We start from the raw sequence: 20,287 nt of genomic DNA, 5'->3' as shown, positions 1-20,287 counted from the left end.
CAGACTCATATTCGGAAAAACCAAATACGAAAGCGCCAGACCACTAAGAGAAAAACTACACTGGCTCCCATTTAAAGAACGCATTGCGTTCAAAATATGCACCCTGGTTCACAAAATAATTCACGGCGAGGCCCCAGTCTACATGACAGACCTTATAGACTTACCAACCAGGAACACAAAAACGTCAACACGCACATACCTGAATCTCCACTACCCTAGCTGCAAAGGTCTAAAATATAAATCAACATATGCATCCAGCTTCTCCTATATAAGCACGCAACTATGGAATGCACTACCAAACATCATGAAAACAATGCACGATCTAACAAACTTCCGGAAATCACTAAAAACCTATCTGTTCAAAAAGGCATACCACAATGACCAACCCTAAACACCAGACAACGAAACTTATTTATTTATGAACATTTATACCCCACTTTTTTCCACATAAAGCAGACTCAAAGTGGCTTACAATGTACAGATTAATCAATTACAATTACATTGGATAGGGGGGGGGAACAGGGTAAGAAGGAAAAGGCAAAGGGAAGAGAGACTAAGATGGACGGTGGAAATCCAGATGCAGAGATGGCCCAGAGTGGTTCGAACAGTTCACGGCAAGGCGATCCACAATTGGCCAAAACTGAACTCTTTATACTTGACTGCTTAATTTACTCTGTCACCTATGAACTCTAACACAATACCACTCTGTACTTCTTAATCCGGAAATGGCGATCGCCATTACGGCACTATGTAAGCCACATTGAGGCTGGAAATAGGTGGGAAAACGTGGGATACAAATGCAACAAATAAATAAATAAGTCTAAGTCAATCTTATTTAGGGAGGAAGAATTTACAGTTTCTTAATCTTCCTAGATCCATAACTACCTCTCTAATTGATAAGTTTAGAAAATATTAGGATATTCAGCTGGTGGCAGTCAGTGGTTTTTAAGCTGCTTACAGCTGTGGGCTGAAACCCCAGATATTCAATGCCGAGCAACTTTCAATATGATCCCATTATATCATTTATTTACATTTCCTACTCCTTGTTTTAATGGCGTTTCTGGCTATTATTTTCATTGTTAAAACATTTCATGGTAAGTATTTTAAATTATATAAACAGTACCCTCATGTATTTGTTGCTCCTATATACAACTTAATTTCTGTGATGTTCCTGAATTAATAAAGGCATTGTTAAAATAAAAAAAATAAAAAAACCAAAGCTATGATGCTACACTAATATGGGCCTGTCATTCTGGACATCTTCCCCCAAGTTTTATAAATGGCACCTTAAGTTGTGCATGCTAATTTAGCTGCATGGCCAAATTGCATGCACAACTTAACATGACAATCAGCACCGATAATTGGTACTTAACCAATTAGCACCACTAATTGGCTTCAATTAGAATTTACACACACAATTTTCAAGGCATATTCTATAACATGGTGCGTGTAAATTCTAATGCATGCAGCGGAAAAAGGGACACAGCCATGGGCAGACCATGTGCGTTAGAAAAAACTATGCACACTATTTTGGAATATACCTGATCTATGCCTATGTTTCTTTAATACAACATGTTAATTTTCTTTATTAAAATCGTAAAAATATATGACCACAAGATATTCATTAGACCCATATATAGGTGAAAGCTATGATGAGTTTTTCATCCTGTTCATAACTAAGGGGTCCATATTCAACTGAAGCAGTCAGTATTTAAGGAAAACTCCAGATGGTAATGAATATCCTTTTTCAGTGATGACCTGGAAATGTTATCTAGTTAGCAGCTGCTGCTTCTTGCTGTGCTAACTTTATCTAGTTAGCTATTTGGTTATCAGTTTCAGGGGGGAGGGGAAGTTATCAATGTGGCTACCGTTAAAATGAGTTATTTACCACTTTAGCACAGGTCCCATTTTATACATGAGACCTAGTTACTAATAACTGGTGTTAGCAGTAAAATAACCCATCTTAATATTAGGCCCTAAATATGGCTGCTAAATGGAGGGAAAACCTCCAGCTCCATCCAAGTTCCACCTGCAACTGCCCACTGTCTGGACAGTGGAGGCAGTCTGAAAACATATTCAGTGGCACCATCCAGTTAGTGCCACTACATTTCCCTCTTGCTGGCATTTATCCGCTTAGCAGCTAACTGTAAAAGTGTTTTTGAAAATCAGCCCCTAAAAATATACTATGTTATACTCTTATAGATGTTTCATATTGTAATTATGAGAAGTATTTCTTAGATCCCAATCAACATCCAAAATCTGCAGTAACAAATTCCTTACAGTAGTGACATTCTTTCCTCTTTTTTCTTGAAGAAAAGGGCAAGCTAGCACTTTTAGTTCATTCACGATAGCAGTCATTTTCTGAGAACTGTTGTTGGATAATAAAGAAAAATTGCACTGGAATGAAGCTGCCAAAGCTGGAGCATCAGATTTTGTCAGATTAGCCACAAATACGATCTCTGGGTCTTTGATGAATGCTTTCATACTCATCTTGGGTCGCTCAGAATCTGTAAACAAAAAATAGTTTATATTTTGTTTTTACATGTATATGCATAAAGAGACACAGAGTGTTTAAAGAGCTAAACCAAAATGCATGTCATCATATGTGCATTATCTATCATGACAATATAATTCAGATATTTTCTATTTTGCAAAGAGCCCTTACTTACTAACTTTTATTTTCTAAAACCTCCCATTACTTAAAAAAAAAAACAAAAACCCACACACTCATGGGTCCATGTCCCCTTATCTAGAAAATCTACCATTATCTGAAATCCTTTGATCAGAAAATGCCTATTAACCAAAAATAAATCATTGTCTAGGAAAAAGCATGGGTCCAATCATTCTGGATTGAAGTGGTTCTCCTGGATTGAAGGGGTTCTTCAAAACTGATACTGCTAATGGTGTCCCATCTCAGCCCTTTACAATATTAAAAGCAAGATTTTTTTTCATGTTTAATAGTAAACTAAGAGGATATACAATAAAATTAACAAAACCTAAAAATAAAAAGTGTTAGATCAGACTTCTCCCCACCTAGATGCTCCCTCATTGTTTTCATTTATAGATACTGAAATCTGGACAAGTTGTTTTTATTTTTTTGATTGAGCTCCTTTTAAAATTTTACATGGATGGTTCGAGCAGTAAATGTATTGGTAGATAATTCCAAAACGTAGGACCTATAACACTAAAGAGAGACTGGCATATACCATCTGAGATAATGTGTCAAAACGATGGAATAACCAATGAATTCAGTTAGTTTCCTTTTGTAAGATCCAGAAGCCCAGATCTTTATACCTTAAACCAGCGCTTCCCAAACTGTGCGCCATGGCACCCTGGTGTGCTGCAGTGAACTCTCTGGGGTGCCACAGCAAATCCCATCCTCCCTCCCACTTGCCCGGGTAGACAGCAGTGGCAGAAGAACAACAAAAAATAGCCTAAGCAGGGCTGCAGCAGCCTTCAAGCATATGCTGTCAGTTCTGCCGGTCCTCGGCCCCCGGAACTGGAAGTTGATGTCAGCAGAGGCAGAGGACCAGCAGAGGCGACAGCCCATGCTGAAGGCAGCTGCAGCCCAGCACTTGCTGGACCTGCTGCACCCTTTGTGTCCTCAACTGCATTTGTACACAGAGAGAACAAGAGTTACTCATGTCCAGGCTCAAGGGACCCGATGCACCAAAAGTGTGGATCCGTCACGGAAATCACCCGATTAAATTGGGTACACCTTTTGAAGCCACCGGGGGGGGGGGGGGGGGGGGTCTTAAACATCGAAAAAAGAATAGCAGCCAAATTAAACTCAAATGTGAACATTTCTGGTATAAAGAAACGTTCAAATTGAAGTCGGTGCTCCGGCCTAAGCTGGCCTACCAACTTGCAAAAAAGAAATGAAACTTTGAACAGTCGAATATATTAAAAAGACTAAAAGGAAACAAAATAAAATAATGATTAGGTATAAAAGAACTGCAAATAAGAAAAAAAAAAACCCGCCAGGGAAGGCACTGCAATATGAGAGGAAAAAAATCCACTGTGAGGTGAATATGAAGACGCGTCCTCCCTGCTCTGTAGAAAAGACTCAGGGACCCGAGCTTTAAGGTCAGGCGGGAAGGCACCAGCGCATGCACGATGGGATGCTGCTAGAAATTTCTACAACCATCTTGCTAATCAGCATTCATACCGGGCTCCGTCACATGACATCACCCAGATGTCAGAAAACAACTGGCCTGCTTATCCTTGGAGAAATACTTTTTCACATAACTATGTGTTTCATCTGGACTGCCACAATCTCTTCTCATTGGCTTTCCCTAAAGATGCAATTTGAAGGCAATAGCAGCCTCCCCGTCCTGTGTTCAACTCAGTGAATGGCTAGAAGAGAGAAGCTGGCTGGATCAATGTCAATCTGGATTCAGACCCAGTTATGGAACAAACGGTCCTCATATCCCTACTAGATGATCTTCACAGAAACCAAGACAGGGGATTTACCTCAGTGTTAGTACTACTAGATTTCTCAGTAGCTCTTGACACTGTATCATGATATCATGCTAGAACAATTGGAAGAAACAGGTATCAATGGAAAAGTACTTGCTTGGTTCAGATCCTATCCATCAGACAGGCACTAGTACATAATGTTTGGTAGCACCTCATTGCTACCATGGGCACTAACTTGTGGGGTACCACAAGGATCGATACTGAAACATTCTGTTCAATATCCACCTCAAGCCACTAGCCAAGTTGATTTGGTCAATGGACGCCAAGTTCTACATCTATGCGAATGATATGCAGCTACTCATACCTGATTTACCTACAGCCCTGAATAAACTGATTACCTGTTTAATAGCAACTCAAGAATGGGCTAACAACAAACTTTCCCTTAACCCAACTAAAATAAAGCTTCTGTAGGTACCTAACACAAGTGGGCATATACCCAACATCAAAATCTCTTTTGGGAAATATGAATTCCCTCTTAAATCACAAATCAGGAACTTGGAACACAGCTAGATTCAACACTTATGATGATCCTCCAAATCCAACCAACCTTTAAGAGCTGCTTCTGTCATTTGTAACAACTACAATTCCTGTCTCCACTCATGGAGAAGGCAAATTTTGTCCCAGTGGCTCATGCCATGATAACATCAAGACTGGATTACTGTAATGCACTCTACAATCTGCAAAAAGACTAATAGAAGATTGTAAGCAACGTGCACATCATACCATTTCTGTCTCTGTATCTGATTATCAAGGTCTTTAAAGAAAATGGGCCAGAGTACTTGAATAGGATCTCCTACTACATACAGTGGTGGAAATAAGTATTTGATCCCTTGCTGATTTTGTAAGTTTGCCCACTGACAAAGACATGAGCAGCCCATAATTGAAGGGTAGGTTATTGGTAACAGTGAGAGATAGCACATCACAAATTAAATCCGGAAAATCACATTGTGGAAAGTATATGAATTTATTTGCATTCTGCAGAGGGAAATAAGTATTTAATCCCTCTGGCAAACAAGACCTAATACTTGGTGGCAAAACCCTTGTTGGCAAGCACAGCGGTCAGACGTCTTCTGTAGTTCATGATGAGGTTTGCACACATGTCAGGAGGAATTTTGGTCCACTCCTCTTTGCAGATCATCTCTAAATCATTAAGAGTTCTGGGCTGTCGCTTGGCAACTCGCAGCTTCAGCTCCCTCCATAAGTTTTCAATGGGATTAAGGTCTGGTGACTGGCTAGGCCACTCCATGACCCTAATGTGCTTCTTCCTGAGCCACTCCTTTGTTGCCTTGGCTGTATGTTTTGGGTCATTGTCGTGCTGGAAGACCCAGCCACGACCCATTTTTAAGGCCCTGGCGGAGGGAAGGAGGTTGTCACTCAGAATTGTACGGTACATGGCCCCATCCATTCTCCCATTGATGCGGTGAAGTAGTCCTGTGCCCTTAGCAGAGAAACACCCCCAAAACATAACATTTCCACCTCCATGCTTGACAGTGGGGACGGTGTTCTTTGGGTCATAGGCAGCATTTCTCTTCCTCCAAACACGGCGAGTTGAGTTCATGACAAAGAGCTCAATTTTTGTCTCATCTGACCACAGCACCTTCTCCCAATCACTCTCGGCATCATCCAGGTGTTCACTGGCAAACTTCAGACGGGCAGTCACATGTGCCTTCCGGAGCAGGGGGACCTTGCGGGCACTGCAGGATTGCAATCCGTTATGTCGTAATGTGTTACCAATGGTTTTCGTGGTGACAGTGGTCCCAGCTGCCTTGAGATCATTGACAAGTTCCCCCCTTGTAGTTGTAGGCTGATTTCTAACCTTCCTCATGATCAAGGATACCCCACGAGGTGAGATTTTGCGTGGAGCCCCAGATCTTTGTCGATTGACAGTCATTTTGTACTTCTTCCATTTTCTTACTATGGCACCAACAGTTGTCTCCTTCTCGCCCAGCGTCTTACTGATGGTTTTGTAGCCCATTCCAGCCTTGTGCAGGTGTATGATCTTGTCCCTGACATCCTTAGACAGCTCCTTGCTCTTGGCCATTTTGTAGAGGTTAGAGTCTGACTGATTCACTGAGTCTGTGGACAGGTGTCTTTCATACAGGTGACCATTGCCGACAGCTGTCTGTCATGCAGGTAACGAGTTGATTTGGAGCATCTACCTGGTCTGTAGGGGCCAGATCTCTTACTGGTTGGTGAGGGATCAAATACTTATTTCCCTCTGCAGAATGCAAATAAATTCATATACTTTTCACAATGTGATTTTCCGGATTTAATTTGTGATGGACCATGCAGGTCTTTTTCTGCCGTCATCTACTATGTTACTATACATAATATGCTTAGTTGATATCCCGGCTTCTAAAACTACAAGCATTCATTTACACCAATGAAAACATGGTGTGAATCTCGATTAGTAGATTTACGCACACTGTGCACTATTCTATAACTATGCACATAAATTTTGGAATGCCCACATAACATCAATTTCCCTGCCCATAACCACGCCCCTTTAGCCTGCATGAATTAGAAGTTAGGCAAAGTGCATTACAGAATACACTTAGTGAGTCGTGCAGGTAAATTCTAATTATTGCCAATTAGTGTTCATTATTGCTTGTTATGTACTGTTAACGCTGATTGGCTTAAGCCAATTAAGTTATGCACATTGTTACAAGAATAGGATAAATTAGACCTTACCAGCTAATTTGCTTTCCTTTAGTCCCTCCGGACTGGCCCAGAATGTGACTGATGGGTTGTGCACGCCTTCCAGCAGGTGGAGACTGAGAAAACTGTGACTCTCTAGAGAGCCAATAAGAGCCCTTGCCAGCTAGAGAAAAATCCAGTAATAAAAGTACCAAAGCAGAAGGAAGCAAAATAGGAAGGAAATTATCTGTGCATCCAAAAGCCTGAGCAGCCACCGGCACATTGCCAACACAGGGGGTGTGCCACAGAAACATTAGACCAAACTATACGTCTCAACATATCATGCTCAACATAGAACATGCTTAATTTTTTTTTTAAACAATGGAACCGCAAACAAGTAACACAGCTCCCAAGAAACAAACATCAGTTAACTCTTGAAGACACAGAAGATATAAAGGGAGGGATATGGGCCAGTCCGGAGGGACTAAAGGAAAGCAAATTAGCAGGTAATGTCTAATTTCTCCTTCCTTAGCGTCCATCCGGACCGGCCCATAATGTGACTGATGGGAAGTAACAAAGCAGTAAGATCAAGGGTGGGAGCCTAGCAGCCCCGTCGTTAAGACTGTTGTCCCGAAAACGACCTGCTGACGACCAATCGATAGTGTTTAAAGAAGGAATGCAGAGAAGACCAAGTCGCCGCCCTACAAATGTCCTCAGGAGGCATTAGACAACGCTCCACCCAAGAAGTGGCCTGACCTCTGGTAGAACGGGTTTTAACCCCTTCTGGAACTGGTTTCCTGGAGAGAAGGTAAGCTGAAGTTATCATTTCTTTACGCCATCGGGAAGCTTAAGTTATCATTTCTTTAAGCCATAGCTTGGAAGCTATGAGCCCTTTGTGAGACCCGCCAATCAGAACAAACGATCGGCCTGACAAAACTCCTCCGTAGACTTGACATAATGCTTCAGAACTCGTTTGATATCCAAACATTTCAAGTGCTGCTGATACTCGGAGCTGGAGAAAGAACCTAATACAGGCAACATCACCGGTTGAGACAAATGAAAACGAGTCAACATCTTGGGCAGAAAGGAAGGAACTCAACACAAAACTACTCGATCCGAGCTGAACTCCAAAAACAGCGACCTACATGAAAGAGCTTGCAACTCCGACACTCGCCTAGCCAAGGCGATAGCCACTAAGAACACTGCCTTCAGAGTCGAATCCTTCAAAGTACAGGAAGACAAAGGCTCAAAAGGAGGCTTGGTAAGGGCCGACAGCACCAAATTAAGGTCCCAGCGAGGAAAAGAGTAGCGAGTTGGAGGACAAATGAGGTTTGCCCCACACAAAAACCTGAGAACATCCGGATAGCTAGCAAGAGACTTACCCTGGACACAATCTCTGAAACAGGAAAGTGCCACAATCTGTACTTTAAGGGAGGCCAAAGCCAGACCCTTATCAAACCCTTGCTGTAGAAAACCCAAAATCTGTGGGACGGAGGCACGTAAGGGAGATAAACTGAGCTCCTCACACCATGTCTCAAAGATCCTCCAGGTTTGAATATAATTCAAGGAGGTAGAGCACAGACGAGAGTGAAGCATAGTAGTAACTATGTTAGCACAGTATCCCTTGTCAACCTGGCCCGCTCAAGGGCCAGGCCGTAAGACAGAATCAACCTGGATCTGGATGATATACCAAACCCTGCACCAGAAGACCTCTCAGATCCGGGAGCCTGAGAGGATCTCCTACCAAAAGCCACCGGAGATCGGCGTACCATGTTCTGCAAGGCCAGTTGGCACCACCAAAATCACGAGGCCCCTGTGTAACTATATTCTCTGAAGTAGACGCCCTATTAGAGGCCATGGAGGAAAGGCGTAAAGAAGACCGGCTGGCCAAAGCTGAAGAAGAGCATCTACCCCTTGTGCCCTGGGATCCTTGTGACTGAAGAACAACGGAACTTTCACATTGAGAGCGGAAGAAAAAGAGATCCATCTTGGGAAGCCCCCAACACTTCACCACCGCTAAAACGTTACGTTGCTTGGAGCCCACTCTCCGGGATCTAGCATGCTTCGACTGAGAAAATCTGCCTGGACATTCTGAACTCCTGCCACATGTGCAGTTGAGAGGGTGATCGGATGGACCTCCGCCCATTGGAAAAGCTGTGACGCTTCTTGTTCCAACTGCCGACTCCTCGTCCTCCCTTGTTGATTGATATAAGCTACCACTGTGGCATTATCTGACATAATTCGGACTGTCTCTTCCATCAATAGATGGAGAAAAGCCTGGAGCGCTAGCCAAATTGCTCTGGTCTCCAACAGGTTGATTGAGCAAGAACTCTCTTGAGGAGACCAGAGGCCTTGAGCGTACTGCCCCTGACAGTGAGCTCCCCAGCCCTTGAGACTGGCGTCCGTGGTGACTACTATCCAGCTGGGTTGTTCTAGAGGCATTCCCTTGGTTAGATTGGTGTCATGAAGCCACCATCAAAGGCTGCTCCTCACATGTGCTGGAAGAGACAATCTTTGATGTAGTGTGTCCTTCTGCGGTGACCACCTTGAAAGGAGAGACCTCTTCAGAGCGATCGTCGCTGCCATGGAACCCAGGACTTGAAGATAATCCCTGGCCGTTGGCCTTGGGGACTGCAATAACTGGCGAATGTGGAGCTGCAGCTTGAGGATTCGAGCCGGCGGAAGAAAAACTCAGCCCTGTTGCGTATCAAAACACACTCCTAGGTACTCAAAAACTGAGCAGGCTGTAGATGACTCTTCTGCGCATTCACTACCCAACCTAAGGACTGCAAGAAACCTACCATGAAAGCTGTAGCCTGAACACTCTCCTAGTACGATTTTGCTCTGATCAACCAATCGTCTAAGGATGGACTAGAATGCCTTCTGTTCTGAGAGCTGCGGCCACTACCACCATGACCTTGGTGAAAGTTCGAAAAGCGGTCGCAAGCCAGAAGGGAAGAGCCCGAAACTGAAAATGCTGGCCTAGCACTGAAAACCAAAGGAAACACTGATGCGCAGCACGAATCGGGCTATACAAATAGGCCTCCGTGAGGTCAAGAGCCGTCAAACTCCCCAGGACGAACCGCCACAATGACCGACCGCAAAGTCTCCATACGAAAAGAAGGCACACTGAGGGCCAGATTGACTGCCTCGAGAATCGGCCTGAAGGAACCCTCCTTTTTGGGAACCAGTAAATAAATGGTTTAATGACCTTGTCGAAGCTCTGTCAAAGGAACCGGACAAACGGCCTGAAGATCTAGCAGTCTGTGCAGAGTGTCCCTGACAGCTCTTGCTTTGATCCGAGAGTGGCAGGGTGATTCCAAGAATGCGTCTGGCAACGGACATGCAAACTAAGGTGTACCCATCTCGAATAACCTCTAGAACCCACTGGTCGGAAATAATCTAGGTCCACCTCCCATAAAATTGCGTCAACCGAGCAGCTACTGGAACTGGAGGCTGGGCCCTAAAACCTTCATTGCCGAGTACGGGAAGAAGTTGAGAAGGAAGTTCCTGTCTCCCAACCACCTCTTTGGCTACCCTGAAAGGATTGGGTCTTCTGGAAAAACCTGGAGCGTTGAACCGGAACCACCCTGCCCGGTCTACAGCGACGAATGTCCCGGCCTCTACTATAGACGGAAAAAAAACACTGCGTCCAGACCCTCTGGGATGATCTTCAGGCAGTCTCGGGACTTTAGTCTCCCCAAGGCCGTGGACCAGCTTGTCCAACTCATCATCAAACAGAAAGAACCCTTTAAAGGGAAATTTATTAAGCTTGGACTTAGAAGCCGCATCCGCAGACCAGCAGCGAAGCCAAAGAGAGCGAGGGGCCATAAAGAGCATCCGCTAAAAATGCCAATCCCATCTCCAATTTCGCTACTTCAGCATCTATGGCTGAAAGAACATCTGAAGTACAATCTAAAACCTTCTCAGACCAACAAAAACAGGCCCTCGCCACCAAAGAACCACAAACAGCCGCCTGCACTGCCAGAGCAGAGACATCAAAAGTATTTTTTTTAACAAGGATTCTATGCAGCGATCCAGGACATCCTTAACAGCGGTATCACCATCTACGGGAACCGTATTACGCTTGGTGACCGCGGGAGACAACTGCATCCACCACCGGAGGGCGCAAAAGCTCTTTGTCTGAATCCAGGACAGGATAAAGGCGCACCATTGATCTAGAAAGGCGAAAGGCAGAATCAGGCACCTCCCACTGCGCCTGAATGATATCCCTATTATCCTGATGCATTGGGAAGGTCTTACCTGGTCTCCGAATACCTTTCACCAGTAAATCAACTTTCCTGGGCTCCGCAGCAGAAGTCTGCTGATCCTCAAAATGCAAGGTGGTGGACACTAAGGAAATAAGCTCCTGCAGGTCATCTTTATGAAAGATTCTCACCACTAATGGATCTTGCCCCGCAGGGAGAGCTTCCACATCATCTTCAGGATGTAACAGCAACTCTGGAAACACACCTGGCTCCTCCAAAGATGGCATTTCCTGGTCTGGCTCATAACAAAAATCCTCATCAACTTCCCAGGACAGCCTGAACCTTTTTGCAGACACTAACTGTCCCTCCTGAGACCGCTTCACTGGGGCTTCCACAAGAGCAGACTTTGTGTAATAAAAATGCTTGATACATTTGAACAACAAACTCAGGAGGAAATCCTTCTTCACATGCTGAAGAAACTAGAGCTGGAGTCGCAAGTGGCAGATAAACCGGCGCAGAGACAGACGCTGCAGGAAGAGACAAGGCAGTGAGAGAAGTTAAAATGGCGGCGTTTCCTGCCAAAATCGGTGTCGCCATTGAAGCCAAACTGACCACACCTGAAGCGCCCGAATCAGCCCCCCCGACTGGCGGACCTTACTTTTGAATAGCCCCTGCCCTGTCCTGCAACAATGCCTCAACCACAGTGCAACATTTACAAGCACCGCTTGTGAATACTCCCCGCCGCTGACAAACTGAATAGCGGCAGAGCTTTTTTTTTTTTTTTTTTAGCTTTTCTGCCATCGCGCCTGAACGGCCCCTGCCCCAAGACACAGCGATCAAAGAGGAGCTGAAAATAACTAGAGGTCAGCCACAACAGGGGAGACCGTATCTTGCCCAAGCGAATGCTACATACCTGTAGAAGGTATTCTCCGAGGACAGCAGGCTGATTGTTCTCACTGATGGGTGACGTCCACGGCAGCCCCCTCCAACCGGAAACTTCACTAGCAAAGGCCTTTGCTAGTCCTCGCGCGCCCATGCGCACCGCGCATGCGCGGCCGTCTTCCCACCCGAACCGGCTCATGTTCGTCAGCCCAGTATATAGCAAGACAAAGACAAGGGAAGACACAACTCCAAAGGGGAGGCGGGCGGGTTTGTGAGAACAATCAGCCTGCTGTCCTCGGAGAATACCTTCTACAGGTATGTAGCATTCGCTTTCTCCAAGGACAAGCAGGCTGCTTGTTCTCGCTGATGGGGTATCCGTAGCCCCCAGGCTCACTCAAAACAACAAACATGGTCAACTGGGCCTCGCAACGGCGAGGACATAACTGAGATTGACCTAACAACTTATCCAACTTACTGAGAGTGTAGCCTGGAACAGAACATAAATGGGCCTAGGGGGGTGGAGTTGGATTCTAAACCCCGAGCAGATTCTGAAGCACTGACTGCCCGAACCGACTGTCGCGTCGGGTATCCTGCTGCAGGCAGTAATGAGATGTGAATGTGTGGACAGATGACCAAGTCGCAGCTTTGCAGATCTCTTCAATAGTGGCTGACTTCAAGTGGGCCACTGACGCTGCCATGGCTCTAACATTGTGAGCCGTGACATGACCCTCAAAAGCCAGCCCAGCCTGGGCGTAAGTGAAGGAAATGCAATCTGCTAGCCAATTTGAAATGGTGCGTTTCCCCACAGCCACTCCCCTCCTGTTGGGACCAAAAGAAACAAACAATTGGGTGGACTGTCTGTTGGCCTGTGTCCGCTCCAGATAGAAGGCCAATGCTCTTTTGCAGTCCAATGTGTGCAGCTGACATTCAGCAGGGCAGGAATGAGGACGGGGAAAGAATGTTGGCAAGACAATTGACTGGTTCAGATGGAACTCCGACACTACCTTCGGCAAGAACTTAGGGTGAGTGCGGAGGACTACTCTATTATGATGAAATCTGGTGTAAGAGGCCTGGGCTACCAGGGCCTGAAGCTCACTGACTCTACAAGCTGAAGTAACTGCCACCAAGAAAATGACCTTCCAAGTCAAGTAATTCAGATGGCAGGAGTTCAGTGGCTCAAAAGGAGGTTTCATCAGCTGGGTGAGAACGACATTGAGATCCTATGACACTGTAGGAGGTTTGACGGGGGGCTTTGACAAAATCAAACCTCTCATGAAGCGAACAACTAAAGGCTGTCCTGAGATCGGCTTACTTTCCACACGGTAATGGTATGCACTGATTGCGCTAAGGTGAACCCTTACAGAGTTGGTCTTGAGACCAGACTCAGACAAGTGCAGAAGGTATTCAAGCAGGGTCTGTGTAGGACAGCAGCGAGGATCTAAGGCCTTGCTGTCACACCAGACGGCAAACCTCCTCCATAAAAAGAAGTAACTCCTCTTAGTGGAATCTTTTCTGAAAGCAAACAAGACACGGGAGACACCCTCTGACAGACCCAAAGAGGCAAAGTCTACACTCTCAACATCCAGGCCGTGAGAGCCAGAGACCGGAGGTTGGGATGCAGAAGCGCCCCTTCGTTCTGTGTGATGAGGGTCGGAAAACACTCCAATCTCCACTGTTCTTCGGAGAACAACTCCAGAAGGAGAGGGAACCAGATCTGACGCGGCCAAAAAGGAGCAATCAGAATCATGGTGCCTCGGTCTTGCTTGAGTTTCAACAAAGTCTTCCCCACCAGAGGTATGGGAGGATAAGCATACAGCAGGCCGTTCCCCCAATCCAGGAGGAAGGCATCCCATGCCAGTCTGCCGTGGGCCTGAAGTCTGGAACAGAACTGAGGGACCTTGTGGTTGGCTCGAGATGCAAAGAGATCTACTCGTGAGGTTGCATAATCCTGCGCAACCTGTCGGCCAGACTGTTGTTTATGCCTGCCAGATATGTGGCTTCGAGCAACATGCCGTAACGGCGAGCCCACAGCCACATGCTGATGGCTTCCTGACACAGGGGGCGAGATCCGGTGCCCTCCTGCTTGTTGATGTAATACATGGCAACCTGGTTGTCTGTCTGAATTTGGATAATTTGGTGGGACAGCCGATCTCTGAAAGCCTTCAGAGCGTTCCAGACCGCTCGTAACTCCAGGAGATTGATCTGTAGATCGCGTTCCTGGAGGGACCAGCTTCCCTGGGTGTGAAGCCCATCGACATGAGCTCCCCACCCCAGGAGAGACGCATCCGTAGTCAGCACTTTTTGTGGCTGAGGAATTTGGAAAGGGCGTCCCAGAGTCAAATTGGACCAAATCGTCCACCAATACAGGGATTTGAGAAAACTCGTGGACAGGTGGATCACGTCCTCTAGATCCCCAGCAGCCTGAAACCACTGGGAAGCTAGGGTCCATTGAGCAGATCGCATGTGAAGACGAGCCAAGGGGGTCACATGAACTGTGGAGACCATGTGGCCAAGCAATCTCAACATCTGCTGAGCTGTGATCTGCTGGGACGCTTGTACCCGGGAGACGAGGGACAACAGATTGTTGGCCCTTGTCTCCGGAAGATAGGCACGAGCCGTCCGAGAATCCAGCAGAGCTCCTATGAATTTGAGTCTCTGTACTGGGAGAAGATGGGACTTTGGATAATTTATCACAAACCCCAGTAGCTCCAGGAGTCGAATAGTCATCTGCATGGACTGTAGAGCTCCTGCCTCGGATGTGTTCTTCACCAGCCAATCGTCGAGATAAGGGAACACGTGCACTCCCAGCCTGCGAAGCGCTGCTGCTACTACAGCTAGGCACTTCGTGAACACCCTGGGCGCAGAGGCAAGCCCAAAGAGTAGCACACAGTACTGAAAGTGACGTGGGCCCAGCTGAAATCGCAGATACTGCCTGTGAGCTGGCAATATCGGGATGTGTGTGTAGGCGTCCTTCAAGTCCAGAGAGCATAGCCAATCGTTTTCCTGAATCATGGGAAGAAGGGTGCCCAGGGAAAGCATCCTGAACTTTTCCTTGACCAGATATTTGTTCAGGGCCCTTAGATCTAGGATGGGACGCATCCCCCCTGTTTTCTTTACCACAAGGAAGTACCTGGAATAGAATCCAAGCCCTTCTTGCCCAGATGGCACGGGCTCGAACGCATTGGCGCTGAGAAGGGTGGAGAGTTCCTCTGCAAGTACCTGCTTGTGCTGGAAGCAGTAGGACTGAGCTCCCGGTGGGCAATTTGGAGGCTTCGAGGCCAAATTGAGGGTGTATCCTTGCCGGACTATTTGAAGAACCCACCAGTCGGAAGTTATAAGAGGCCACCTTTGGTGAAAAACTTTCAACCTCCCCCCAACCGGCAGATCGCCCAGCACGGACACGTTGATGTCGGCTATGCTGTGCTGGAGCCAGTCAAAAGCTCGTTCCCTGCTTTTGCTGGGGAGCCGTGGGGCCTTGCTGAGGCGCACGCTGCTGACGAGAGCGAGCGCGCTGGGGCTTAGCCTGGGCCGCAGGCCGTCGAGAGGGAGGATTGTACCTACGCTTACCAGAAGAGTAGGGAACAGCCCTCCTTCCCACATAAAAATGTCTACCTGAGGAGGTAGATGCTGAAGGCTGCCGGCGGGAGAATTTGTCGAAAGCGTTATCCCGCTGGTGGAGCTGTTCTACCACCTGTTCAACTTTTTCTCCAAAAATGTTGTCCGCTCGGCAAGGGGAGTCCGCAATCCACTGCTGGATCCAGGTCGGAGGCACGCAGCCATGAGAGTCTGCGCATCACCACACCTTGAGCAGTGGCCCTGGACGCAACATCAAAGGTATCATATACCCTTCTGGCCAGGAATTTTCTGCACGCCATCAGCTGACTGACCACCTCCTGAAACGGCTTGACTTGCTCAGGAGGGAGCTTGACCACCAAGCCCGCCAACTGCCGCACATTGTTCCGCATATGGATGCTCGTGTAGAGCTGGTAGGACTGAATCTTGGCCACGAGCATAGAGGAATGATAGGCCTTCCTCCCAAAGGAGTCTAAGGTTCTGGAGTCTTTGCCCGGGGGCGCCGAAGCATGTTCTCTAGAACTCTTAGCCTTCTTTAGGGCCAGATCCACCACACCAGAGTCGTGAGGCAACTGAGTGCTCATCAGCTCTGGGTCCCCATGGATCCGATACTGGGATTCGATCTTCTTGGGAATGTGGGGATTAGTTAGAGGCTTGGTCCAGTTCGCCAGCAATGTCTTTTTTAGGTCATGATGTATGGGTACTGTGGACGCTTCCTTAGGTGGAGAAGGATAGTCCAAGAGCTCAAACATTTCAGCCCTGGGCTCATCCTCCACAACCACCGGGAAGGGGATGGCCGTAGACATCTCCCGGACAAAGGCCGCGAAAGACAGACTCTCGGGAGGAGAAAGCTGCCTTTCAGGGGAGGGAGTGGGGTCAGAAGGAAGGCCATCAGACTCCTCGTCAGAGAAATATCTGATGTCCTCCTCCTCCTCCCACGAGGCCTCACCATCGGTATCAGACACAAGTTCACGAACCTGCATCTGAAGCCGTGCCCGACTTGACTCCGTGGAAACACGGCCACGGTAGGAGCGTCGAGAGGTGGACTCCCTCGCCAGCATCTCCGCCGACGGGGAGTCTGCCTGGGAGGCGGCCGCAGCCGGAGACCTCACCTCGGGCAAGGGGCCAGCCAGCGCCTCACTCGACGGTACCGGTGGCGCAAGCACCCCCGGTACCGGAGGAGAAGGGCGCAACAGCTCTCCCAGAATCTCTGGAAGAACGGCCTGGAGACTCTCGTGCAGAGCGGCTGTGGAGAAAGACTGAGAAGCCGATGCAGGCGTCGATGTCAGAGTCTGTTCCGGGCGTGGAGGCGGTTCCGGGCTGTCCAAGGGGGAGCGCATCGACACCTCCTGAACAAAGGGTGAACGGTCCTCCCGGTGCCGATGCCTACTGGGTGCCGACTCCCTCGGCGACCCAGAGCTCTCGGTACCGAGACGGGAAGGAGACCGGTGACGATGCTTCATAGACTTCTTCAAGCGAAGCATGTCACCGGAGCTTCCCGGTACCGACGAGGAGTATGTAGAATCCAACCATCGCTTCCTCGGGGCCAAGGCCGAAGAAGGTCAATCTCGGGGGGGGGGGGGGGGGGGGGCTGTACCGCAGGAGCCCTCAGGGCAGGGGGAGACCCACCCGAAGGCTCACCGCCACCAGCAGGGGAATGGACAGCCCTCACCTGCACTCCAGACGAAGCACCACCGTCCGACGACATCAGCAACAGCGGAGGTCCCAGTGCCACCGACGCAGCCTTTCGATACCTCGGTACCGACGATGCCGGAGGTAGAGGCCTCGATGCAGTCGATGCCGATGCCGAGGTCGAAGACTTCGATGCTGTCGATGTCGATGCACTCAATGCCCGTGCTGTTGTCGTCGAAGAGCCCGAGAACAACGCGTTCCACTGAGTCCTCTTTTTTGAAAGAGCACAAAGACTGCAGGCCTGCGGGCGGTGCCCAGCCCCCAGACACTGAAGCGTGCCTATCAGTGAGCGAGATTACCTGGGCACACTGGGTGCACTTCTTGAAGCCGCTGGAAGACTTCGATGACATGGGCGGAAAAATCACGCTGGCAAAATCAAAATTCGCGATGATGACGAAGGGCACCAAAAAGAAGGGAGAAAAACCCGAATCGAGGCCAAATAGGCCGGTCCCGAAAGCGAAAGGAAACTTACGCGGGGGAAAAAGCTGGAAACATGGGAAAAGGGTGAAGACCGATCGGTCTCCTTTTTTTTAGCGAAAATCGCGAAGACGCGCGAGGTCAACTTGAGGGGCACGAAACGGCGGTAAAACACGACCGTCCCGAGCGCGGACAAAAGAAGACTGATGAACACGAGCCGGTTCGAGCGGGAAGACGGCCGCGCATGCGCGGTGCGCATCAGCGCGCGAGGACTAGCAAAGGCCTTTGCTAGTGAAGTTTCCGGTTGGAGGGGGCTGCAGTGGACGTCACCCATCAGTGAGAACAAGCAGCCTGCTTGTCCTCGGAGAATTTAAGATACATAGCAACAGAGCAGGTTTTAGTGAACGTTCCCCATTTTTTTTTTTTTAGCGGCTGCCTTTCCCTGCCTCTAAAGCTCCCTGAACAGCTTGAGGAATCTTGCCATCTGAGCAGATTTCTGCTGAATCGTCTAAAATAAGTATTTTTAAAAAATCAAATACATAACTCCAGGGAGGACATGGGGGGAGGGACCCGGCCACCCGAGTTTGACACCCCTGAGGCACTAAGAGACCCCACAGGCCTCTGCCTCTTTTATTCGGGGGGGGGGGGGGGGGATGCACAGAAAGAGGAGAGAATATCACCTAATTCAACCAAAGTAAGAGAATACAACAGTAAAAAAAGAGAAAAGTAGTAGTAAGGAGACTGAAGGGCTCACCACCTTCCACCTGCTGGAGACTGAGATTACTGGATTTTTCTCTAGCTGGCAAGGGCTCTTATTGGCTCTCTAGAGAGTCACAGTTTTCTCAGTCTCCACCTGCTGGAAGGCGTGCACAACCCATCAGTCACATTCTGGGCTGGTCCGGAGGGACACTAAGGAATGCTTGGTTTTCAGCGCAGACCTCTAGGCACACTATACAGAATCTGGGCGTCTGCATGCTTCTTTGTCTACAGTTAGGCACCACTTTAAAGAATTCCTCCCCACAGTGCATAATGAAAAAGTATAAACAATAAAAATCATAAACCTTTATCTGGTTTGGACTTCAGATGGCTGACTTGTTTTATATGGATCTGTGCAGATTTTTCTCTGGATGTTGCAGGACTCTGAGGAATGGCTTTGATAAAGAAATCTGCTACTGTTAGTAGAAACTCCATACTAGCACAGACATATAACTGGTCTAGGAAAGCATCAACTGATCTTTCTTCTTTATCTTGCTTGTAATTTATATTGATCATAGGACGGTCACTTTTGTCACCTTTCTTGTCAATCATTCTGGAAAACAAATGCATTTTAGTGCAGCAAATATACATTCCCTCACGTACTGCTCTGCAGACCACATTTATTTCAATTTACCTCTACTTTTTTTATTCAAGGTGAACTGTTTTAGATTATATTTGTAATAAAATAAACATGAAAGAAGTGAAAGATGATTTACAAAATTTACTCACAGTATAGAAATATCCAGTAAAAATTACACTCTATCTAAAAAGTAGTTTTGGTGTGGTGTGATAACATTTTGCATTTACTGCATGTGGATCAATACCTGTACCTCAGTTAACTTCCCAGGAAGGTTGTCACTGAATAATTTTGAGCTTTGTAAACAAACTCTCACCATCCTGACACTGGCATTTCAGTGCCTGTGTGGAGAGAGCCTTTGAGTTCTGCAGAAACATTGGGCTTCTGGATCATCAGAATCTCTGTTGTTCACGTATTGCGGACACAATGAATAGCAACTTTCTTGGGCAAATTAACAGAGTTACAACTATTGGTACCCTATCTTCCTTGGGGATATTTGCGGATGATTAGAACCTCTACAGTTTACACAATATAAATCTATCCTTTAACAGCTTTCTTGGGTGAATGGACAGCTCTCTATACTCTAGATCAGTATGTTCTAAGAAAACATATGAAGATGAGTATGATGAAGATCTTTGTAAGAATTTAAAACAAATGTTTCCCCTACATATTCACAAGTTATGTAAATTGTTCAAACCCAAGCACTCTGAAATTCAGTTATGGACATTTGTATATTAAAAAACCCCACTTGATACGTAATTTCTGTTTCAAATATGCATAGTATTTTTTTTAACAAATATTAAGGAATTTATCAAATAAATGTGTCAAAAATGTGCTAATTCAGTAGTAGTACTATTTTTTTATTCACCTTTTCTGATGTTCGTCATATGATATTGATGAATTTGAAAGAACTTTACATTTTAGTAAGTAAATGCCTTTACTTTATAATGATAGGCACCCTCATTTTTAAGGCATGGATGACCTGAAAAAAGATGCTTCATAAATCAAACCTAAACTAGGAACACTGTTAAAATATAAAGTGGTGACTACAGTATAAACTAAGTCG

The 20,287-nt window shown here is 46.9% G+C and overlaps 1 protein-coding gene across 1 annotated transcript in view; it reads right to left on the bottom strand.

Moving 5' to 3' along the window:
• Positions 1-20,287, bottom strand: part of VPS13C (vacuolar protein sorting 13 homolog C) — a 992,635-nt gene that overhangs the window by 451,476 nt on the left and 520,872 nt on the right. The window contains exons 49-50 of the mRNA XM_030188422.1: positions 18,950-19,197; positions 2,281-2,507 (exon numbers count right to left, since the gene is read on the bottom strand). Coding sequence (XP_030044282.1) covers positions 2,281-2,507; positions 18,950-19,197 — 475 coding nt within the window. The remainder of the gene's footprint in view (positions 1-2,280; positions 2,508-18,949; positions 19,198-20,287) is intronic.

The sequence above is a fragment of the Microcaecilia unicolor genome, chromosome 1 (genome assembly GCF_901765095.1).
Source record: "Microcaecilia unicolor chromosome 1, aMicUni1.1, whole genome shotgun sequence".
In the NCBI taxonomy this organism is placed as follows: domain Eukaryota; kingdom Metazoa; phylum Chordata; class Amphibia; order Gymnophiona; family Siphonopidae; genus Microcaecilia; species Microcaecilia unicolor.
This window is presented reverse-complemented; position numbering and strand designations above follow the sequence as displayed.